The 25,824-nt window shown below is 40.4% G+C and overlaps 1 protein-coding gene across 1 annotated transcript in view; it reads left to right on the forward strand.

The window, feature by feature from the left end:
• Positions 1 to 8,934: 8,934 nt before the first annotated feature.
• Positions 8,935 to 25,824, forward strand: part of cadm2b (cell adhesion molecule 2b) — a gene marked incomplete at both ends in the record, with an annotated part of 202,725 nt that continues 185,835 nt past the window's right edge. The window contains one exon of the mRNA XM_080730898.1: positions 8,935 to 8,995. Within this exon, the coding sequence (XP_080587024.1) occupies positions 8,935 to 8,995 (61 nt within the window). The remainder of the gene's footprint in view (positions 8,996 to 25,824) is intronic.

Genomic DNA, 25,824 nt, shown 5'->3' on the forward strand with positions numbered 1-25,824 from the left:
GATTTGACAAAATCTGCAGGATTAATATCAAAAGAAATGTTTAGCAAAAATCGGCCTCCTGCATGATGGCACTATAAAAGGCAGAGAAAAATGTGGCCAATCTGTACAGGGAAGAGTACAGGTGCAAAGTTTCACGCAGATCGGTCCAGTTATAGGTAAACACGGGAATCGGCTTGTTATAGCGCAACCATAAGGCCGATTTGAAAAATTTAGGGTGACATTTCTTCCTTGGCCTGGTGGCAAATGGGCGTGTAACGTTTCACGGCAATCGCATGCTGTGTTCATGATTTGAGGCATTTTGAGGAAAACAAACTTTCGAAGCCAATCTTGGAAGCAAATCTGAAAGACAGGTTTGGTTTAATGACTATAGAGATACTGTTTATTGATTTGCATGATGTTTGGACAAAATCTGTAGGAGTGTTTTGCAAAGAATCTGCTCTGGCATCCAGGGAGTGTGTGTGCACAGTTTTGCTGCCATCGGGCCAACAGTGCCGGAGATTAGCTGGTCAAAGATAGACACGCGCACACACACGGACGACACAAACACGGACACACACACACACACGGACAGCCAGGGTGCAAAACATAGTCTCTGGCGGAGACAATAAATGGTAACACACGACACACATGACACATAATTTCATCCTCTCAGGGTATTCCCATATACAACAACTTAATTGACAGACAATTAAATAATAACCAACATTTAACACGGCATGCTGGGAGGTCTCCCCTAGCCAGGAATATCCTGTGATGCTACACAGGGATACAACACACCTGAGGCGTTAAACTGTCCCCAGTTACCCAGTCACCCAACACAACGTCCTGGGATGCTGAGCTGGTCACCTCCCTTGCTTCTCCAGGGCCCTAAGGCTCTGATGCCCTCCACACGCCCGCCGCCCAGTCTGGAGAGACTTTGGGCTCTATTTTCGTCCATGCCTTAACCCTTATCCCCAGGCACAAGCACACATAGATATAAAAGGGGTCTTGAGCCCCCGCCCTTTTACCCGTCTGTAAAAAGTGCCCTCTCCAGACCACGAATGCCATTTTCACTGTGGTGAAAGACAGGCAAATGCCCTCTTTCCATGCCAAACCTGAAGGCAGCATTCAAGAGAATTGCCTTGTCCAAACTCTCCTGAACTTGAATGCAGCATCTTATGTTGAAAGAATTGCCCTCTCTGTGTAGAAACTCATGCCGTTATATGCCACATTTCCAGTATTCACTTGATTGTGACGGATGAGGTCGCTTGTCGCCCTGAGGCGTCTTACTAGTTATAGTTTAGTGTGGTATCAAGTACGAAAATTGCCGAAAATAGCCGACCACCAAGCTCACAACGCACTGCAACGCGCTGTGAGCTTGGATGTCTGCTATTTTCAATATTTTCACCAAAAGGCCCTTTTAGAAATGTCAGACCCTGCCTCTCTAACATTCTCTGCACGACCCTGATTATCCATGAACTCTTTTGTAAATTTCTACTATTTTGAAAAATGTTTTAAAATATTTAAATAGCTGATCTACAAGCTCACAACGTGTCGATGTAGATCAGCTATTTGAAGTATTATAAAATATTTTTCAAAATAGTAAAAAAAGGCAAAGCAATTTAGGAATAAGGGGTAAGGCATGGATGAAAATATAGCTCTCTGTCTCAACTGTCTCTCTTTTCCCCAGATTTGTCAAACACCAACATTAAAACTTTCCCTCCATGTCTGGGGTGGGGGTTGTGTACTCAAAATAATGTCATCACATGCACCACACAAACACAGCAATGGAAGTAGAGGCATATCCTGGTGAGGGAGAGATCCTCTATACTAGTTGACGCTGCAAAAGGGTTATCAAACATATCATCTGCACACAGTTGTGTCACAAATCATTCCACTGTACATGTACGGTACTTACACCAAGACAACACAGAGGAGGAAGCAATTGAAAGCACAGTGAATTTGATCTTGAAGGGAAATGGGAGTCTCTCAGAGGGCGTGAAAAAACAGGTGTGTAACCTGAAAAAACACCTGCATTCAGGTAATGCTTTGAAAAGATCAGGGTAAGTAAAAGCTATATGTTAGACGTATGTGTTACTATCTCTTATTTGGCAACAGTTGTACTGTATCAACGGTTTTCCTCCCAACCATTCCTGTATGTGTTAATCTTCTGTCAGGCATTTAAAGACAGCATGTACACTGTACAGTGAGGCATGTTCAAAGATAACAAGGTGCTATTTTTGCAGTACCACACATTGTACTGTGCTAGAGAGGATGAACTGTATGGGAGAGTCTGTAAAGCAGGAAAACAGAAGAAATTGACTGAACATCTGAGACTAAGACCCATCCTCAGCCTGTATGAATCATGGAATTAAAATGGAAAGGTTTTATAACATAATTTGCAGCCAGGTCAAAGATAACAACGTCCTATTTTTGCAAGACCACAAGGATATATTCATTCTACTGTGCTAGAGAGGATAAACTGTATGGGAAGTTTGGGAACGTCTGTAAAGCAGGAAAACAGAAGAAATTTACTGAACATCTGAGACTGAGACGCATAGCCTGTATGAATCATGGAATTAAAACATTAAAACATATTTTGCAGGTCCTTTCAAAAGCCACCAACTGCACATTCGAATATAATTACCGTATATAATAATGATTCTCTCCTGCACTGACACCAATTTTCAGAAAGTTTTTTTATTGACAAGAATGCATGTGTCATGAACATATATGTATTGTTTGTATTTGTACATATCTTTCAAAAGGCCTAAACAAAAAAATCTCAAGGGCTTATTTTCATGTTGAGTGCAAATGTGTGAGTAAACTGAGTGCCATAATAAATATATTCATACAATTTCCAGCATACAGTTGATGATATTGCCAGAACAACCCAATAAACTTGCATTTCTTGACACCATGTTTATGCCTCAACTCAGCAATGAGGTCTGCCAGAACAAATGCAAGTCATGATGCAGATGATTTGAGTATATCGCCCATTCAAAACATTCAATAAATGATGCTGGCAAAGCTGTTGCCATACATTTGAATGAAATCTGTAACAAGACATCGCACATCCATCCCTGATCAAGGAAATGATAAAACCAACATAACCAACTAAGATGAGATTGATATATCATGTACTGAAAGTGTTGCCACAGATATAAGATAAATGAGGCTGTTCCAGTTTGTGGGTTTTTGAGCAGAACATCAGCTTTACATGCTATGAAAGGTTACTGACAGCTGAGCATGAACAACCTTCTGCTAAATGTAGGGAAGCTTTCAAGCTATTTTGTCAAAGCTATGAAGTATAGAATGCTCAGTTAGAATGACATGAACAGATGCATTACAAACACTTGACTGACATTGCACAGGCTTTTGTGAAGAACCCACTTCAGGCAAATCTCCTGGCCACTGTGGCCAGTGATTTGCTCTATCTGCATATGTCTGTACTCAGTGTTGTATGCAGTACAGTAACAGACTTTGGAATAACAAGCAATTGAATGAAACCAGCAGTGCGTTAACACTTGTGCCTGATTTATATTTCATTGTACAATATATTTTAAAGACTTTCCCAAAATAGCCAGGGTTAGATCATGCTTAACAGTTACTTGTCAGAGTTAGTAGTGCAACAAAGTTGACATGTGGACATTGTAATTCTCACCTAATCATTGCTGTCAAATTAGATAAGATGGTCAGTTTTCCTATTAGCTTTGCACTACCATGCATAACCTTCAACAATACAGTTTTGCTTAAAAGCAAAGGCCTTACATACAGTATTTAGCCGTTCCTGACACCTCTTTCAGTCAGAAGTTCATGAATCTTCTTTGAGACAGCATGTGTTTTGCCATTTATTCCAAAAGAAACAGAAAACTGGTGGAAATGTAATACATTACATACATACAAGTTTGTACTAATTCCCATTGTACAGACATAGCCATGGACATCAGTAACTTGAAAAGTAGAGGTTCTAGTTTAACATTACAAGTGGAAATGATTCATTTCATTTCAGTGGTAGGAAAAGCAATTGCTAGCAGTTCTCCAAGTTTCCTCAACAGACAGATGGCAGTAGCTGTCATATCTTTGTACTGTATGTGTGTACTCAAAAACTATTTTGTTTGGTGTGACAATTAACACGTTTGTAGAGAGTGACATGCAAAAGTGTGTTGTATTTGCACTGTCAGAGGAAACAATTTTATGTGGAGGAATTGTAACCCTGCAAGTGGTGTGTGGTGCCTAATATTTTATCTGAAGGCATTAGCTGCGCTGTTACTAAATGTGTGAAGGAAATGAATGAAATGATTAGTATAATCATTTAATATTTAATTGTCATGAAGTATAATAGGTTATGAATTGAAAGCCAGACTCATTATGAATTAGGCGGATGACTCATGAATATGAATTGTGTGAATGAAATAGAATAGGCTGTTACCTACAGCACATGTGATTGTACACTTGCTTAACACTGTTCTAGTGAGAGGGCAGGACAAGGCACATTTAAAATACAGTTTTCTAAATATATTGATAATATGGACTTCCTGTTTCCTGTGTGGCAGCTAAATGCGTTTGGTGTCCACTCCTGACCTCACTCCAACTTATTTTATCTATAATTCTATATAATAGACTTATACGCTTTTAATTCAAAGTGCTACTCAACAACCCTGCGATAAACTAAGTTGACATGCAACCAAAAGATGTGGATGGTTTTTTAATATTCCTGATATTTGGAGGATCCACTCTTCGGCCTACTCCCTCTGCTGTGCTCGAATCAGCCTATAAGCAAAGACACTTGGGGCAGACAAGGCCCCTGGTCTGTCCATCACATCTTTCAACAGTGGGTTTCAGCATCAACCAGCTGCTCACAGGCTGGACCCAGGCAGCAGCCAGTACCACCAGGCAGGACGTCTAGCTGCAGTATTCAGTACCACCAGACCGAGACCCCAGCAGTAGCAGCAGCAGCAGCAGCTACAGCTACAGTAAGAGTAAATTACCAAATATATCACACAGCAATATATATTTGGTCCAGTGAAACTCTGCTAATTCTTTTTGTCATTAGGATTGTGGCATTTATTTTAATTTGCTTATTTTCAAGAGCAAACAATCTAAAATGTCTCTCTAGTAACTCTGTTCTCACTGCGTGAGGTCTAAGATGCAATGGATGGATGGGCACATGACTAATGCAGGTCCTAATGAGGACATTGGTATGGAGGAAATCTTAGACTTCATTTACCGTCATCTGTATGAGGATGACATAAAGGGTATGCATTTTGGCATTATGTAATCTATGGTATCGCAGATATAAGCATTGCATTTATAGCACATGTTTTTTTCCAGAATAGCCTACAGATGAGAGTTGAAAAGGTAGCGAAGGAGACATCTGTTTTTTCTTTTTCTTGCATTAGACTTTCATACAAACCACATACAGTATGTCAGGTAATGGTTATCCGTTTTATGTTTAGATCAAATACTGTAGGCACCAGGAACTGTCGAATCTCACCCACTTCTCAGGTGCACAGCACCTCACAGCAGGCTATCCATAGCAGCTAGATTGGCCAACTAGAATGCTTAAGCCTCTATCATGAGGTGAAGAGCTACTGTATCACCTCACCGTGGTGTAGTTTTCTAGCTATCACAAATGTATAACAAAGTCTAGGTGATACCTAGAAAACTACACCGCGGTGAGGTGATTGCTCTTCACCTTGGACTATGATAGAGGCTTTACTGTCCTTATTGACTGTGGACAATCTGGGGGGCATATACCACCCCCACGGCTTCATCTTTTTTCTATCCTGCCATGGTCTTCTCCCCGAGAAGCGTAAAGCATCCTGCTGTCTCCTCCAGCTTATGAAATGATTTCTGCTCTAAAGGAAGAGCCATAACAGCAACTTTTTTTAAAAAGTAGCCTACTTTGGCTCCAACCAACTCCAAATGAAAGGAGGAAAAGGAGTTTGCCCACTGCTACTATCCCTTGTCAAACCATATATAACACACATAAAACATGAATGTTAGAAAGAATATAACATAACACATCAATCCGCATAACACATTCCCATAACTAATTTGTAATTTCCAATACAAAATAATAATAATAAGACAACAACAGTTGCCCCGGGGAATCCCCCCTAGCCATGCAGCCTGGAGAGTCAGGCTATGTGTTGAGCTAACATTATTTGTCAACCTAACTTTTATTGTGACATCGAAGTCAAATGCTTACTTACACCTGTCAACATGACACAGGCCTTACGCTTGCTTGGCGCATGCATAGAGAACAGCGCTCCATCAATTGTAGTCCCACAGAAATGATAGAGTTGTGCTTGAAACTAGGTTAAAGGGATAAAAAAGTAGTGCAAGAGTGAAATCTGTTTCATCGCTGTATTTTACTGCAATGAAAAATGTGTAAATGTTTGGACTGCTTCTTCAGAAAATGGATGATGGATCACAATAATTAACAAGTAATTAATATTATCCAAGAGATGTCAATGATTTGACAGAGGGCCCTCAGCTTTACTCAGCAGGGCTGCAGTTTCATCAAAAGCTGAAGAGACATGGCAGGCAACTGTGCAAAATTGGACGGAATTCGCCCAGCAGCAGCATGTTAAACCATGTGTAAAATCCTCACAATGGGCTTAGAATGATCCCTGGCTGGAGCCTTTGCCCTCTGTCTTTAGTTGTGGATGGTCTCACTCATTTCTGTACAGCACTCATAGGAGCCTTGGAAGCAGGGACGTGCTGGCCATTGGGAAAAGCGGGACAACTCCCGAACGGCTGCTTCATTCGAAAATAAAAATAAAATGTCGGCCTTCGTTCTATTTTGGGGGCTGGGCAGAAACCTCGTATCTCCAAGTTTAAAATTTGTACATTTTTTCGCAAAGCAAAGCCCTGCTTCATCATACAAGGCTGTCGCACAAAGGTAGTGAAAACAGCAGATCTACAAGCACACAACGCGTTGTGTGCTTGTAGATCGGCTGTTTTCACTAGTTTAAATCATTTTTAAAATGGTTTTGGACATACAAGGTTTCCACCCGACAACGACGAAATATAACTCATGTACATGATCTGAAATGGCAAATCTTTGAGTAGCAGCAGCGCTATAGAGAGAGATCTCTCTCTATAGCGTGCAATGAGGGCCTCTCCAACTCTTTTTCCCGGGCTGAATCAGGGGCCCATGCACGTCCCTGCTTGGAAGGAAGTCTGATGTCCAGCAGCCCTTTAGACTGCACAGTGATTACTGGCCTTAGACACCAACACCGTCCTGATGTAACCACTGGTTCACACTCTGGGAAACAGAGTGTGAATCATAGTATCTCCCTCAAACTATTGGCTATGAGCAGATGCACACATAGACATCAAAGGGGGCTTGAGTAAAAAGTGCCCTCTCCAGACCAGTTTTTGAAGCGGTGAAAGCCGCTTCCAAGAAGTGGCTTTGTGTGTCCCATGTGTGTGTCCCACGTCCATATATGGTCATTTCAGTCCAGAATGAACATGTTTTATCTGTCCGTAAATGTGTGTCCCATGTGTGTCCCCCACGTCCATATATGGTCATTTCAGTCCAGAATGAACAGGTTTTATCTGTCCCGTACGTCCAGAATATGTGTGTAGTATCCGTCCCGGTCCGTCTGATGATTGGTCAAGCTTTACATGACAATTCGGCCCTCCAGATAAAATCATTCATTCATTCAGAATTCAGAATTCTGAAGCTCTAGAACACATACCGCTTCACTTCGAACCGAATGTATACAGGGTTCATAGCTCTAGAACACACAGAATAAAAGTTCACCGCTTCACTTCGAACCGAGGTTTGATTTTTACTATTGTGAAAGAAATTAAAATGACCCCTTTCCGTGTGCTGAAGGCAGCACAAATTGCCTCGTCCAAACTCTCCTCAACTTGAATGCAGCATCTTATGTTGAAAGAATTGCCTTCTCTGTGTAGAATAGAAATCCATGCCGTTACGAGTCCGCGTCAATATGCCGACGGGCCGGTATGCAGACGAACTAAACCTAACCTAACCTTAACCCTAACCCTAACCTCAGTAAAACTATGCCTAAACCTAACCCTAACCCTAACCTCACCTCAGTAACCATAACGCGGGTGAGTAGCTAACCTGCCGACGGGGGCGAGTAACTGACCTGCCGACACTGGTGAGTTCCTACTCGGAACAACGGACCGGCGGAACAATGAGCGAACCCCGCCGTTACGCCACAGTATTGACTTGATTATGCTTAGTTCAGTGTGGTATCAAGCACTGAAAATAGCCAACCTCCAAGCTCACAACGCGTGTTACGCGTCGCAGGACAACGCGTTGTGAGCTTGGATGTCTGCTATTTTCGATATTTCCACCAAAAGGCCCTTTTAGACATTTCAGCCCATGCCTCTCTAACATTCTCTGCACGTCCCTGGCTACGAGCATCTTCTACCCTTCCCTTATTGTTTGTAATCATCCCATTCCCTTCAGGAAAACTTAGTCTATATTAATAGTCTATTCTATGCACAAATCATGCTGTAGCCAAATCCAGTCAATGAATCAGTTTCACAAAGATTTACCATTTATTCTAACACAATCTGTATTTAAAAGGGTAATTGTTTTGACTGTTTCCTATAGCTCAGAACTATTTCTAGGTGTTTTCATTGGCGTCTTCATTAGTCAAAAGCCGTGGGCGGGACTCTGCTCTCTGCAGCGAGTGAAACAGAAAGGCAATAAAGGGAGGCAGAGGCTGCACTTTGTCGACGAGCATCTCTGCCGTCCTGTTTCACAATAACGGCGCCACTGCCCCCGGATCTACGCAAACAGATCGGGACTTGACTGGAAATCAGAGTTCATTCTTGCCAAGGTGCTTAATGTAACTCCGCTCAGTTCGAAACTGCACGCATACCTGGATAAACCCAGTCCGTCGAGAAAAAGAAGAAAAGCGTGTGTGGAGTGCCTGCATCATTTGTCCAGGAAAGCAGAAGAATATGATTCTCAAGCAGCACTTGGTCCTCCTCCTTTATAGCCTCTGTTCCAGCATCTTTAAAGGTGAGCAACTGAATATTGCTGTAGCCTACACGGTCGGGCGTGGTGTGACGCTGCCTGAGATTTTAGGCATTACGCACGTGAGTTTAACAATTGAATACAAATGCTTTATTTGTTCAAATGTGGGTTTGCGCATTTATTTAACAGTGGGGATGGACCATTTTAGTATGTTACAGTCTGTTGTGTGCCTGTGTGGGAATGCTTGGGAATGAGTGGTGAAATCAAATGACCTAAAAGCACAATGCGGCTGGACAAGTTTTACATGGGCAATAACTTGGATGCTGCTATACCGCTACGCGCTACCCTCTCAAGTCACACTGACAGTGACAGGAGCTACATCTAGCTTGCCATACAGCCTTATTGTTATTTTTTTTCTCTTTTCCCCACCTTGCATTGTTGTCCATTTGTACCAATTATTTTAGTAGCCTAGTAAAACTGGCATAATGTGACTAAACGGAGCAATCATTAAGCTTTTATAGTTTTGACGCGTCATTGCCTTTTCTGCAAGCATGCTGTCCGACGCATTATATGATTAAAATAAGTAGCATATATATATATATATATATATATATATATAGACCCTATATGTATATCAGCAATATTGCATGGGCTAGTTGAAATTCTTCCTAATTGCTGGCTATGGTAGACCTGTCACGTTTGGTGTCCAATTGAGTTGTTGTGTAGTCACTCTTGCAAAGTAGTTTTTGTGTGAGAGCCTGCCCTAGACTATGTGCGTCTATGCGACCACCCTGACTCTGCAGACATCACTGTCATTGTATGACAACTCCCTTAACTCCCCACGGACCGTCCCGCGCGTGGACATCCATGCGCAGCCACCGCCCTGTAGGCTGCCTGTGCGCAACGGATGCCTGTGAAAGAATCCAAAAGCCTCCTCCAACTCGTCATCTGTGTTAACTGTTTAAATAGCCTAGAGTAGGGATTATATAGCCTGTTGGTTCTCAACCTGTGGACTGGGGCCAACTGGTGCATGGGCAATAAGGACATTCAATCGTGCCCCCAAATATTTGGCACAAAACTCAGATTTTATGTATTAATATTTGAAAAATAAAAAGTCAAGAAAATAAGTGATAATAAAGCCGGCTCTGAAAATGCACATGGCCCACCCATCTGACCACTGAACACTGCCATATCAATGGGCCCTGATACATAAAAAGATTGAGACTACTGGGTTACAACATACATAGCCTACTCAAAACCATATACACTGTATAAGGGCAGGGTATAATGCATCTAGCTGCACATTCGTAGGCTTATCTTTCAATGAAACGATATGTGGCAACCTTTTCCTCATATTGGCTATCTAGGCTATAGGCTACCAAATCACAATGTTTTAAGAACCTGCAATGACATCGAAGATATAGAATGGCATGGCTATGCCTCTCAACCCTTAAGTTTAGGCTGGTTTGATTGATTGAATACTTAATTAGCAGTTTGCAAAAAAAGCACAGGAAACTACAGTTCAGTACAAGGTCTGCTAGAGGATTTTAAACCAGAGAAAGCATATTGTTTAGAATGAGAATTTGCTGTGTGAACTGAGTGTCAACTTGAAAATGTTTTTATACGTGAGCTAAGCTGGTTCAAGATTCTTCATACCGTATGTTGTGACATCAGCACATGTTGTAGATTGGTGGTTGTGAGTGTGGGAACTTCATTGGCCATGACTCTGCAGAGGTTCTGCATACCAGCCCCCCTCATCCTCACCCCTACCCCTGTTGGACTGAGCCATTGGGTCAGTTTAGGTCAGGCCAGTTTATAGTATAGTCTACTTAGAGCAGAGAGGTGATTATTTGTGAATTAGGAAAATAAGAGGGAGGTGATCAGACTCTAAAACGAGCACGGGATGCTTTCCTGGTTTTAATGGTTTAAATTAACAAAGTAATTTTGACTCATCATTCAGACATTTTAACAAATTGAAACAGCAGGTGGCACTTGCAGTAGCTTTACAGGGGGCGTAGGTGTGTGTTTGACATAAATGCGTGTTTGAGATAAATGAAAGTCTCTAACTCAAGATGAATAATTGACATTATGTAGGATTGCCTTTTCCATTCCAGTGATACAGCAGTAAATGTAATTGTGTCATTTAACCATTCACCGCCAATGACGTCTTAATAGTCTTTTAAAATCCAATGGTTCTCAGCAAAAAGAAAACTAAAGACAAATTTCAGGGTTATCAGTGATTAAGCTAGAGGGCACTCTAAGCCAATGTATGATATGATGATATTTGTCTCCTATTTCTTTTCCCAGATTGCGTTTTTGGTCAAAACAAGCTTTTTTCTAAAGACCCTAACTAAGGAACACATCATCCCGGATACAAATCTATTTTGATTTCTTTTCAAAAAAATAGTGGCCACATGGTGCGTTCCGTTCCTGTTGCCGGTGAAAATAGGGTAAAAACTCTGAAAACCCCTGGCAGAGGCAGATTAATGAATGAATTAATACCTGGCTGTTGATGTGTTGAGTAAATCGGATTGAGTTAAAAAAAACGCTTGAATGAAATACATACTGGACCCGAGAGAACCGATAACTTAAAAATTGAGACTTGAGACACAGGGAGCCTTTAAGAAATGCATGGGTGCATCTGCATCTCCTGTGGGCTAGAATAATCAGGCTCCTGGAATAATCGGCAGTTGGAACGCAAGGTATGACAGAGGAAGGTGCTTTACATTCAGTGATACCCACTCCTCACTGCTGAGAGTTAGCTTATCCCTGCAGAATGTCTCTAAGCTGCTGAGTGCTGGCCACAGAGCTACACTGTGTACTACCACTGCATATGAATAATCCAGTAAAGGGAACAAGTGTACCCCAAAAGAGCTCCAGCTGCCCTGCTTACTCTACGTTGACAGATGTATACAGTAGGATAAGTCAAAATCAGAGGCAAATGTGCTCAGAATGGTGAGCAGAGTAAAAGATTAGTTGCTTTCCAGAGTTTTCCTTTCAGTCAGCCTCCCTTCACTGTGCTCTTTATCAAGGCAGTTCAAGGCTCCTTTCCGCCACCAAATAGGTAGGTTTAGCTATGCGCTTCATGGATTATACGGGCAATTAAATTGCCAGGACTTATTTTGATCCATGTTTGATTGAATGTTAAGAGAAATTTCCAGGACTTTTTTTGATCAATGTTTGATTGAAGGTTAAGTGCTGTCTGATCTTCAAGTAACCTGTCTAGAGAACATCCCCTCAAAGTGCTTGCAGCTCACTTAGGATATTGAAAAGGATACTGAAAGAGAAAATCCACCCAGAGACAGAAATCACATGAATATTTCAGACTTCTGCCTGTTCATCCCATATTTGTAAACTTGAGGACCTCTTCCCCAAAGAGCCAAAGTTGTGATTTCCTTAAATACCTGGAGGTGATATTTGTGTAATGTTTGAAGAGATGATTGACGGACTGAATATTTACACGCTGCAGACAGATCAGAAGTGATATAAAAAAATATCTTAGGTTCTGCCAATTAACGAGAATCTTGCCTTCCTTACCTCCAACTTTTGGGGAAACATGGTAGTGATGGTACTATTTGACTTATTATTGTACATTAATTAACAGTTGGATTTACCCAAGAATATTGGCACCAACAATTCTTTCTCAATTACAATCAAGGGACCTAGCTGCGCTTGTAGCATGCTGCCATTAATTACCGTGAATAGAAAGAAATTGAGATCAAAACAAAATTATCGACCCAGGCCTTTCTCTCTAGCAGTAAATAACACATGTACAGAGCTGGGACTGAAGGAACTCAAAGTGCTTCAATCTGGAGTCACTGCTCCTGATGGAAGCAGATTATTATTAATAATGTAAATAAATTGTGTTTATGCATTGTAAGCATTGAGTCTAGGCCTAGGGTATCATTTGTTCAAAACCCATAGGGAGGTCTTATAAAATGTATACATTGTTTGTATCAGAATGTGAGTCATGTACAGTATGCATATAAGCACTCTTAAAGTTGCCACACCATGCTTTTCAAAATATATATTTTATATAAATATTGGTCCATAATACGGTTTTATACAGGTTTTAGCCTAAACACGCACTCGGATATTGAGTTCTGTCTGTCTCTAATTCCAAGCCATTTCAGATGCAATACCAAAATGCCCTTTGTTGGCAACGGGGCGCTGTCTTTGGGCTAAAATTGGAACGATACAGAGAACATTAGAGAACCACGATGAGAACCATGTCGAGTCAATCGTAATCATCTCTGTATCGTTCCAATTTCAGTACCACTTTACCTCATGGTTCCACCTCATATATATAGTCTCAATAGAATATAGCCTCCCAAAAAGTACCGCCCCCTTCTCGAGGGGGACCAATAGGAAATGAGCCCCCTGTGACATAGCATGGGGCCGATTTCAAAAGAGTTCCATTCAGACACGCCCGTTCGGAAAATCACTGAAATGAAAGGCAAGGCTTAGAGTTAATGAATAGAGGGTTTTTTTTTCGGCTGGAAGAGACTGGGAAGACCAAAAAACAAGAAAAAAAATGAAAATGTGAAATTCATGGTGTAGTCCCTTTAATGGTCAGGCTTCAATAATTGCAATCATATTTATCTAAGTGGAATACTTGTATTGAGTTATATCGACCACATAATATAATACAATTATAAAGCTGTAAAATTATACATTTTAAATATTTTGCCTTTTTGATTAAAAAAAATTAGTTTCAATATATTATGCTCTTTTTTGTTGTAGAGAGTTGAGAGCTTTTTCTTTTGAGTTAGGTACGTTCTCTATATCTCAGTGTTTTTCCCAGAATGAAGGCTATACTTCATTTTATACCCGTTTGCAGTGCTGACCTTTACCAATCTTTCTTGGCCCTCATCCCTGTTGAAGTGGGCTTTGTGCCCGGCTATGGATGAGCCTCTGAATCTCATTTAGTCTGTGTGATCATCTCTCCTTCTCCCATCCTGCAGCAGTCTCTACGAACAAAGTTAATATTTTTGTTCAGAAATGACACCCATATATTATTCTGTCACCCAGTTGGCGTGTAATCAGTTTTCGTAGGTCTTTCATAGTGGATCTTGTATCACCTGGAAGTCATGTTTGTTTTCTGTTTTTCTATTCAAAGGCTGTTAGGATCATATCACAGAAAGGGATCAATATCCTCAGTGAAAATAATCCTCTCTCTGGCAAATCCCCCCATCCAATGTGTTTATGTATGCAAGTGAGATGTATAGTCCAGAATGTTAACTATGAAATATTGAAAGGCTTATTGAGGTATCCATAACAGATGTCCTTTACTTCCTCTGCCGTGTTTATATGGCTAGGTTCCAAAAAAGAGTGTGATAGACTACCTAAGGTATTAGACTGCAGCCAAACACCCGGACATAATTGATAATGTGATAAATATGCCACTATATGAAGAAACCAACGTGTGTGGCCTTAATGAAACTCTGGGATAAGGGGCACGTTTTATTATTAATACATGTGTTTTCTTGTGTATATTGGTAAGTGTCCATCATCATTACAAAATCAATCATTATAGTAGATGGTCTAAAGCACACAGCACATCTCTTGCAATTGTAAATTGTATAGATTCCAGGTCAACTGCACATACTGTTACTGCCATGCTAAACATTATTGTTAGGACATTTACTGTAAATTACTATTACATAATGATTGTTCATGATTTAATTTGCATCGGAAATAGGCTGATAATAAAGATTTCCTCATCCATTGCAAAGATTAATATTACTGAACAATGAAGCCACACTGAAACACCAGGCCACAATTAAATGCTCTATCTCTATAAATTCCACAAAGAGTGACTGAGTGTATAGAGTGCCCTTCGCATATCTCGCAATCGCCTTCATATTCAGTGTGAGCATTGCTGACACCCCAAGGGAGTGCAGTGCCGATTGTAAAAAGTAACAGGCGTTGTTTGCAAATGACGGGTACTACACTAACTCAACAGCTACTGACGTTCAAAGTACGGTACATAGTATCAAGTATAGTGTCAATGGCTGGCTGAATAAGTCATATGCATTCAAGCTTCATAACAAATAGATCAAAAGAAATGTATGGTAGGTAGCCTATCAGTTCCTCTGTTTTACAAATTATTGCTTCAATTGATATGCTTCTGTACATCACAAAATGTAATTCAGTAAAATAACAAATAGCCGCTAACAGCCAGCTGAGTGCTGACATAAACAAGGCTTTTTACCAGTCTGTGGGCTATATAAATACTAGGGCGATGTCTGTTGGAAACGATGCCCGTTGGGAATGCATGCCCCTCTGGTTATGCCGTTGTTTGAGTAGTGCAGTAGCCATAATGATAGTATGGCGGACAGGATGCATGTTTTGTTTTTAAGCTGTGTGTAAACACAGCTTTTATAATCAGATGATTTCTACGCGAGACCTACAGGCGACCTATTTGCCCATTGGCTGTCCATGTCACATGGTAACCGAGCTAGTTTCATGATTGGGAGCGGCCCTCCAGACGATGGGGGGAAAGAACTGCATTAGGGCCAATGGCAGGGGAGTTTACCGCTCCTCCAGACTATGGAAAAAAAGGACTGGTGTAATGAAATATTTTGTCCAGAAGGGAGCACCATTCCTTCACACTGAGGCCAGGCCAGTGGAGTGTGTGTGTGTGTGTGTGTGCGTGGCTGCGTGCCTGTGTGTGTGTGTGTGTGTGTGTGTGTGTGTGTGCGTGATAACTCACGTAACGTTGCTGAAGAGAACAACAAAGATAATTCCAATTCCAAACAATGTCCATGGGATTATAGGGACAGCACTTGTTGGCGATCTAAGGATAGCATTTTTAATTCCCTCAATAGAGTTTAAAACGACCAGTTCTACCGGAGCTAGCATTAGCCATTAGCCAAACTGTGGACAGTGTGGAGAGAGGAGGAAGGAAGCGTGTTGCCAGACTTATGGGAGAGAAACAAGCAAACTGGTATATAAAACAAAACACTGTGTGGACAGTGGAAAGAAGAGTGTTGCCAGATTTATGCGAGAGAAACAAGCAAACTGGTATATAGATCATAAAAAGTGCGCTCCCCTCCTTTACTGTATGGTGAATTGACAACATAGTGTGTTTGTGTCAGCCAAGCCCAGGGACGGATTAACCCCCGCGAGCCCCCCCCCCCCCCTAAAAAAGGGCCCCCCCTAAAAAAAATTTTTTTTTCAAACTTTTTTTTTTCAATTTTGTTTTTTTCAAAAAAAACTTTTTCTTAATGTAAAATAAATAGTTTTAATGCCTAAATAATCAGTTTTAGCTATAGAATATAGAAGTCCGGAATTCAAAATGTCTGGAATAAAAAATAAAAAATAAAACATTTAGTTACAAGTAAAAGTACAAAATGTTTGACCCAGGTGGGTCGCGATTATAGCTGAATAATTTATTAGACAGAAATGCTAAACAGTCAAGTACATTGGTGTGTAGCCGAATGTATTATTCTTTGTTATGCTAAAAGAAAACGGCAAGTGAACACAGCTTAATATTGACAATTGTCAATTCTTGTTATTTTTGTTTTTATTAATACTACTGTATAAAGTGTATTTGTCCAGTTTAAGATCGGCTATTTTCACTAGTTTGTACTGTAACTACGGCACTGCAAAGAAAAAGTTTGTCATTTGTATTTAAAATATATTTTTAGATTTCCATTGCTGTAACATCAGACTAATTTGATTTACAGTAAGACAAATTTTACCGACTGCAAAGACGAAACGGAAGTGGGGGGACATGGATATCCACTTTACAGCCTTGAAGCATTTCAATGCTTCCAATGTACAGACTACAGACTGTACAGTGGACAACTTTATTGTCAAGTCACTGATTTACAGCTGTTAAGAAGTGGGTGAATTTCATTTTTGCATAAGCTCCATCATTTTGTTGTTTTCAAGAAAACAATAAAAAAGGAAGGGAAGGGGAGGGACAGGGAGAGAAGGGAGAGGAAAACATCTAACATTAAATAAGCATTATTACAGCGCATGTGTTCAGGTCCTGTCAAGTGTGCACTTTCAAAGCATTCTGCACTCCTGTGTATACATACAGCATTCTTTTGGTGCACATACTGTACAAGGAAGGTAGTATGCGTGCGTAGGTGGCTTAGAGTGGCCTAAAATGATGCCCTGAGGATACTACTTAAGGTCCCTAGATGGCATAGTGTCAGTCACTTGTTTGTAACGTGTGGAATCCTCTCTTAAGGCACTATGGATTCATGTCTCGCCTGGATAAGTCCCGGAATACTATCATTGAGGATATAGTCAATCCTGGGAAGAGCTGTCTCCGGTTCTCAATGCAGGCTGCTTAAACACTGGAGAGTCAGCCTCTATCTATGATTTTGTTATTTTTTTTTATATTGTTTAATTTGTGTGTATGTAATAAAATTGAAAGAGAGAGAGAGAAAAAAGGATCTCTATCTACATATACACATACTTTATATACGCAGTATAAGACCAGACGATACAATATGTACAAATAGTTAAGCAGAAGGTGCTAAAGTGGTAACACATTGGTTGGTCCACATGGCAGCAGGTATATGTGCATGATTAGACATACTGTGCTAAAAATAAAACACATAAGGCAGAAACTTTACAGTAAAAAAAAGGCAGCTTTGACAAGCTATGCATCCAGAGAACTTAACTCATTTCCCGCGATCCCCGTCGAAACCGTTGATTTCCCGCTGTACCACGCTGCGATGCCCGTCGTTCCCGGAAATTTAATTAGCTTTAATCATTATAAAACAATTAAAAGTATGATCGCTGTATATAGCCGTTTCTGAGTCTTAGGCCCGCCTCCTAACTGTATCCTGCCGTATTTCCGGTTCTGACCGGATCTAGGTTTCCGTATCCTGTCCAAGGCCCAATCGTAGCTTCTGTCCCATCTGTTTACATTGTAAACAGAGGAAGAAGCAGCACGGTCATTTCATTGTCTTTTTTCACACGTTTTTTTTCTATTTGATAGCCGTTTGATTCTTGTGCCCGCCTGGCATATGATCCGCGCACATATCGTCTGCTATGTGCGCGAACGTGTCCACGTGTTACCATAGCGCACAACTGGCCGTTTCCAATGTTTTCTTATGTAACACTGGCGGATACAGCAGGGGTAACTGCCTGGCAACGGATTTGTCTATTCCAATGGATTATTTTTTATTCGAAAGCTGTCATCTTGTCTACCGGTCTACTACATGAGTCGCGCACAGATCATGCACTATGCGTGCACGTGCCCACGTTAAAAGGTAAGGACAATTTGGCAGCTGCTTACTACAGCTATGTTTAAAATGGCAGCAAAATTGTTAACGTTAGGGGGGAAAGGGCAGAACTTAAGTTGATGCATGTTTATACTCTTTTATTAACCTTTTATTAACCTTTTTTTAAAAGGTTCCCACTGGCCTGTAAAGCTGGGCTGTAGAAAGTGAATGCAGGCATATTTGCAAGTGAAGGTGGGAGGGGGTAAAAGCATTGAAACTCCTTGTCCTCATAAAGAGGGATCAGCACTCTGAACGAGAGCTGCATACCGATGCAGGAGATGCCAGTGCCCAGAGGCAGAGAGCATGTTTTGCTGAAAAAAAGGCCCTAAGCAGCCAAGCTGAGAGCAAGAAGGAGAAAGGAAGAGGAGGCGTGCAGGAGGAAGGCACACAAATTGTACGAAGCCGAATGCAGGGGAGAGAGAGAGAGAGAGAAGAGAGAGAGAGAGAGAGAGAGAGAGAGAGAGAGAGAGAGAGAGAGAGAGAGAGAGAGAGAGAGAGAGAGAGAGAGAGAGAGAGAGTTATAGTGTGATGTTAGATACATCAGGCATTTCATCATGCATAAAAGGATAAAGAACTGTAAAATACTTTTATGCTGATACTGTAGTATAAAAATGAGCATCAGCTTTTAAGAGAGTCTTGGACATGCACTTAAGTTCATCAATAGCTGGCTGGCTTTCTGATTGAACACATTAAGACCTGGAATTATTTTATACTTTAGCTATTGAAAAATAGCAGATTTACAAGCTCACAGCACGGCACTGAATATCACGCTGCGACATTTTTTGCAAATCTTTGAATATATTTTTTTCAAAGCAAACATTTGCATCTCAAATCTCTGCTTCTGGGGGTCCCTGGAACAACATATTTTGAGATGGGGGTCCGTGGCCAAATACATGTAATTTGGGTGGTCCTTGACAACAAAAGTTTTGAGAAACACTGATTTAGAAGAAGGATTTAGAAGACATTTATAGAATCGGGTCAAAATGTTCATAGTCTTGCACCAAATTTCCATGATTTTTCAAAAATAGCATATCTCACAGCACGGCACGGTGAGCTTGTATATCTTCTATTTCTTAATAGCTAAAGCATAACATAATGGTTAAAGTGGTTCAATAGACATATCCTTGGAACAAGGTAGAGTAACACATCTCAAGTTGCAAACCACCCCATGCTTTTCAGATGGAGAGAAACAATTGTAAATACGGGTTTCTGCACACATTTAACCTCTGGGGAAATAAAATGTAAATGAGAAAGTGTGATTAGTTTGGGACTTGTGCATACAAATGTTCATTGTTCATACATTTATTATAAAACAAACAGTTGGCAAAGATAGATGATCGTGCTTCCTCTGTGATTATTAGGTTATTTCTTTGAAAACTGGTGGATCTATACTCTTCTGGATTCTGATCATATCAATTCATTATCTTTGGTCCCCTCTAATCCAAAATTATAAGGTTATTATAATTATAACAGCAGGCAAATTGTGAACTGTCATACTGTCTAACATTCATTTTGGTAGTCTTTCTTGGCTGATAAATGAATTGCAGGGTTCTAGCACTCAAGGTTATTTTGGAACGCAGAAAATTGTCAGAAATTGTATTTATTCATGTTAAAATGTATTTGTACGGGTAATAATTACACTTACAATAAAAAACACATTTATGTGTTATTGTGAAAATATACCAATAAATATAAAAAAATAAGTAAGGTGCACACAATGTTTTTGCTAACTTTTACTTAGTATCAATAAGATTAATAATTTAATTATACAGCAATCACTAAATTGAGTAAACAAACCTGTGTTAAGTGTTATTTGTACCAAATCTATTGAGTTTTGGTGACTAACACACATTACCTAACACATTTGCAGTACAAACAGGTTTGAACATCAATACCTCTACCTCATGCTTATTTTAGTTCCATACTTGTTATGACTGACTCGGTTTATGAAATGAGAAATTCCCATTTAAATTGGTGATAGAAAGCACACGTGGCAACACTGCATACTGGCTGTTTTTCATTATAAATGATGAACCACATACAATATGTTATAACTTTCTACATTATGGGTGATAACACAGTCTTTGGCTTAGCTATGTGCAGTAACTGTAAGAAAGCACCATGGAGAGATGTAGCCTTCTATTTTGCATTGTGTTGCTGAAAAGTGATATACACCTAAACCCCAAAGCTTAGAAGGAGAGTTTTCAGCACCCTAAGCTAGGCTTCGTTCCGACTGCAGGCAAATCCGATTTGCTTCTCAAATCTAATCTTTAGGACTGACTGTCCACACTGCTATTTGCAAGTGATCAGATCGGAGTTGCGTTTTCAGAGCTATTTACTTTGGTTGCTGTAACGATGTAATGACATACCGGTAAGTGTGAGTAATGCTTAATTCATACTCATAAGTCAGGCCTCAGTGTGCGAGTGTCCAGACTGAGAAACATCTTTAGAATTCACATCTCAAACCACCTAGGAATGTGGATCAAATCTGATTTGCAAAAATCGGGTCCCAGGTGGTTTACTGTTCAGTTTTGATAAAACCTCTCTGATCATCTGATTATAATATGGATAGACCCAAAATAGGGAATATATGTTTTCCAGTCAGGAAAATAAGTGTCTGTAACATACATGTCACATTTAGATGGACGGCGTGGATTGAGATGCACTGAGCTCCAATTGGCAAAAAAAAACATTCAGAGGTGGCGAAAGAAAATGCCTGAATTAGAGGTTAAATGTTAAAGCTAGGAGGTGGCAATTAGCACCCCTTGGGACCTCAAATGATGCTCCTGGTCAGACTGGATGCCCACCGCCTGTGTGAGCTCAGAGATGATTACACATCGGATCCCCTAGTGCTGATGGAGTGTGGGTATCCTGGGTGTATCAAGTGCCCTTAACTACTGGTAGTGTAGCACCCCCCAGATAATGACTGGCCTGAGCCTATAGGAGCAGGGACTCATCACCCCATAAATACAGGGACCATATGGACTCACTGTGGAAAGCTGCCGACAGTCACTTTTCAAGTAGATCCATACTTGCAGCAGGCTTTGTACTGTGAGGCAGTATACAGTACTGTACTGTACATGGGTGTTGTAACTCATTTGTTTCTATAAAGAAAAGTAAGAACTAAAGAGTTACTTTCGAGTTGACCCATAACAATCCTTTTTGTTTTTGCTGTGTATGACTAACTTGAAAACTGACATAGTCCACATAGTATTTGATAATGTAGGGACATAATTGCGACCGTCAGGTCGCAAGTTACTATGGAAAGCTCCACCGGCGAGTCCTTTTTGCAGACAACATACATGCCACCTGACGGTCGCTTATCTCCCGATTAGAGAGTCTTACTGGTAATAATGATAATAATACATCATAGTGCTTTTCATAGTACCCACGTTGCTTTACAAAACAAATCAAAATAAACATCTTTATTTAGGAGAGAAAAGACAAAGAATTGAGCAAAGACTAAGCTAAGACATGCATTTTCTATGATGACATTGCATTACAAAAAGAAGGCGGGGACTAGCGGCATGTTTCCATGTGGACCATGTCAGATTGACAATGTGATATAATATCGCTGGGACGTTATATTACTTCCAAATATGGAATTATAACATTTCAGTTTTAGTATTTCACTAGCATATGCTAGTAGGCACAACTTAGACTGCTGGCAGTGTTTACAAGAAATCTGGCACTGATTGCTCCTGTGGTTTGCGAGATTAGCCCCTGACAGACAGACAGACAGCCAGCCAGCCAGCCAGCCAGCCAGACAGACAGACAGACAGACAGACAGACAGACAGACAGACAGACAGACAGACAGACAGACAGACAGACAGACAGACAGACAGACAGACAGACAGACAGACACACACACACCTTCTTCTAGTCTAGATGGCTCGGCCCCTAGATACTGTGGTGTAGAAAAACAGGTGGTATGTTAATGCCGGCGTAGATAGAGCATTCATATTTTGAGTTTTCCAATTATGAACACAAATTATTTGCCTTTAGAAGGAAATAGGTTGAGGTATTATTGCTACAGTTAACACATGTTAACAGAAACCATGGAAACAGTTATTGCAATAAATTATGAAGTCAAAGAGCAGAGTTCTCAAAATAGTTACTTATAATGGCTTATAATGTTTCAACTTTATAATGGAGCTCCAATCTCAGCATTCAGCCACAACTTAATTTCCTGGAAACATATAATATCATTCATTTTTCAACTTTACAAAAATATTACATCATAGTGCAGTTATGTCTTGACCAATACAATTCCAACCTAATCAATGTTTGCATGAATACAGTATATTTAATTCACACGATGAGGTCAAACGATTAGTATGCAGAGCTTGGCATATTTCAGATGTTTGAATTATTGAAGATATGAAATTGGTTTACTGCACATTTTCCAATAAGATACTGCAGAACACACATTTCATTCCAATTAGGTTCAACAACTTCTTTCCCTCTGCTAATTTCTCTTAAGCGAGAATCCTATATTGTCCATATTCTTGGCATGTCATGATAGGCGAAATAGGCGAACATTCAGTGCGTTCCGAGACTTTGTGAGCTTATAGTGTAGTGTACTATAGTGTGACCCCTGATGGGATCACCACCTTATCGTGGTGGGGTGGTTTGCACGTCTCCATGACCCTTAGTTAAAGCTATGTTGGGTAGGGTCACCCATGCCGAAGACCAATGCCAGACAAAGAGTGATTCCACTGGCCCTCCAGGTTGGGGGTTGGGCTGCGGGCTGATAACCCGCACCTGGAAAAACACATTGTTACAGAAACCAGAACCAGTATATATATGGTTTAGTGCTTAATGGTTTCTTTGGAATGACCAATTACTGTGTACTGTGTACTGTGTACAACAAATAATAGAAATAACATTTATTTTTGAGATCCCACAACTTGTAAGAGAAATCATGTTTTTCACATTGTACATGTGAGGGAATGTCTGGCTTTGTAAAATGTGTTATATGAAAAGGCCTCAATTTCATACTTAATTGTTTAATTTATCCTAGAATCCAACCAGACCACAGTACATGTATATATAGTACTTGTCCGACTTTCTTCCATCCGAGTTTCTTTCTTTCTTTCTTTCTTTCTTTCTTTCTTTCTTTCTTTCTTTCTTTCTTTTCAGATAAACTTTATTTTGCCACACTACGCCTCCACAGTTTTGTTTCTTTCCAGTCAGATAAACTTTATTTTGCCACACTACAGTATGCCTCCACAGTTTTGTTTCTTTCCAGTCAGATAAACTTTATTTTGCCACACAACGCCTCCATAGTTTTGGTGGCACGCACTTGGGCCATATATCAAATTGCCCGGCTCCATCGGGACTCTTCTGCTTGCATATTGCTAAGAGATATATATGTTATATACACTTAGTTAAATTCATTAGTGAATGTGTTTTCTCCATTGACTTGAATGGGAAAATGCAACATTTTAAGTTTCCCCAAATATGGAGATGACAGACATCATAGATGACACAGTATGTCCATATATGGGCATTCCAAGATATGGGATGACATCAGGGATCTCCATATATGGGCATACAAGGGACAAGGACTTGCAATTTCAGAGAATTGCATATTTCTACTTCTACTATGGATTGACCCGGTGGAAAACAAACTCCCTGGATGCCAATTCAGAACCTCTGGCCCACATTTTTCACATGGGCATGTTCTAGCGCCACCTGGAGGCCGATTTTTACGAAACTATTTTTCAGACAGTTCTCCTACAGATTTTGTCCAAAACTCACGCACATCTGTAGACACTAGACATTATCTCTATACTCATGTAATCAACATGGATCTGTCCGATTTTCCATATTCCATCCTGATTGGGCCGTTTTGAAGAAAATGCGGCAAATCATGAATGCAGCTTGCGATTTGTGTGACATTTTGCATGTACATTCCCACTAGGCCAAGGAAGAAATGCCACTTCAAAATGTTCAAATCATGGTCACTCAACCACTTATGGTGGCACTATAACAAGCTGATTTGTGTTTGCCAGACCCATGAAATGGGTAGGCCTACATAAGCAAATGTCTGTCCGGGTTTTCTATATAAAGGGTATATATGATGATGACATGATGATGACATGCCTACAAAAGGCATGATGTCATAAATGATGATGACAGACAGGGGGTCTGGCACAACCAGGTTGACCTGGTCTAGTTTACCTATGACTCCACGATCTGTGTAAAACTTTGTATGCACACTCCCTAGAGTCACATTGGCCTATTATAGCGCCAGCAGGAGGCCACAATAACCTACCTGACCTGACGGAGGCCTGTGCTCGGAAGAGCACTTTTTCTAGTTTTCATTATGTAATACATTATGTTTACTGTATATTCATTATGTAATCTCTACAGGGAATGATAGACAGAAACTACGTCGATGGTGAATGGTCAATGATGAGAAACAGATGTTGGATATAGGATACCTGCCTTACAGTATAGCCACTTCACTTCCTACAGAGAGTTGGATGGCTGCATGCAAGTTGCATGAGTTGTATAATGCTTCCCTGGCCCGAATAAGCATTGTTGAAGGATCATTTTAGTGTTATTTATTTTATTACACATCAATGTTGAACATCTGTTAATTGTTCTTACACTATGCAACATAGGGGTTCAGCCACACTGCAAAATCCTGAGTGTTAATTTAACTCTGAGAGTTTACAAATTAAATCAAATGGACCGGCAAAATTAAGATAACTTTAGTTCGTTAATTGAGTTAAATGAACACGCTTTTACTGTGCAGTAGGGCCCCAAATTGATATGGAATTAAATGTTTTTGCCCCAAAAGTAATTTACACCAGCATGTTGGTCACTTGCTATGAATTGTGGTTAGACTACGTTTTGATTATCTTGTGACTTCACCAGTTATTTTGATTACCTACATCCAGATGTATCCATCATGTTCTGTGTTTATGTGAATGTCAATAAATCTTTCCGTAGCCATTAATACTAACTCAGGACATGTAGTCATCGAGGCCACAAGAATTGCCCTTCTCCAATCTTGGACAAGACAGAGAAAGTAGAGCTCAAACTCAAAGTAACCTTGACACTGCTGATGATTCAGTCAGGTGTTCCCTCAGATACATTTTGTTAATGTGTTTTTCTTTTACTATCTAATAGCTGCCTCTTATTTCCACTGCCTGTAGCAAAGCTCCCTTAACAGCCACAGACTGCAGCTTCCATCTGTACACAGTTTATGTCCTCTGCACAGAATGTGAGAGACAAAAGCAGCAGGCTTCGAGGAATTCTTTAATTCTGTCATTATGTAGAGATTGCAATTTGCATTTTGTAATTTGCCATCCTTATTTTATGCTCACGTACACTGGGAACCTCTGCCGAAATAACATTTAGTGAGGTTTTTGACCATGTAGTGACTGCATATCTATTGTACACTGTACCTATTTGCTATTTGCTTAATAGGCTGAGCCAACAAATCCACCTCTCTTCTACACAGCAGTAATACTAATCGGGAGATAAGCGCCCGCCACGTCGCATACACAAACTTTAGAAGGCAGTCGTAGCCAATCAGGAGGGAATATGGGAAATCGGACAGATCCATGTTGATGACATGACTTTAGAGATACTGTGTACCGCTTTGCGTG

This window comes from Nannobrachium achirus, assembly GCF_963921795.1.
Source record: "Nannobrachium achirus genome assembly, chromosome: 8".
NCBI classification, from domain to species: Eukaryota; Metazoa; Chordata; class Actinopteri; order Myctophiformes; family Myctophidae; genus Nannobrachium; species Nannobrachium achirus.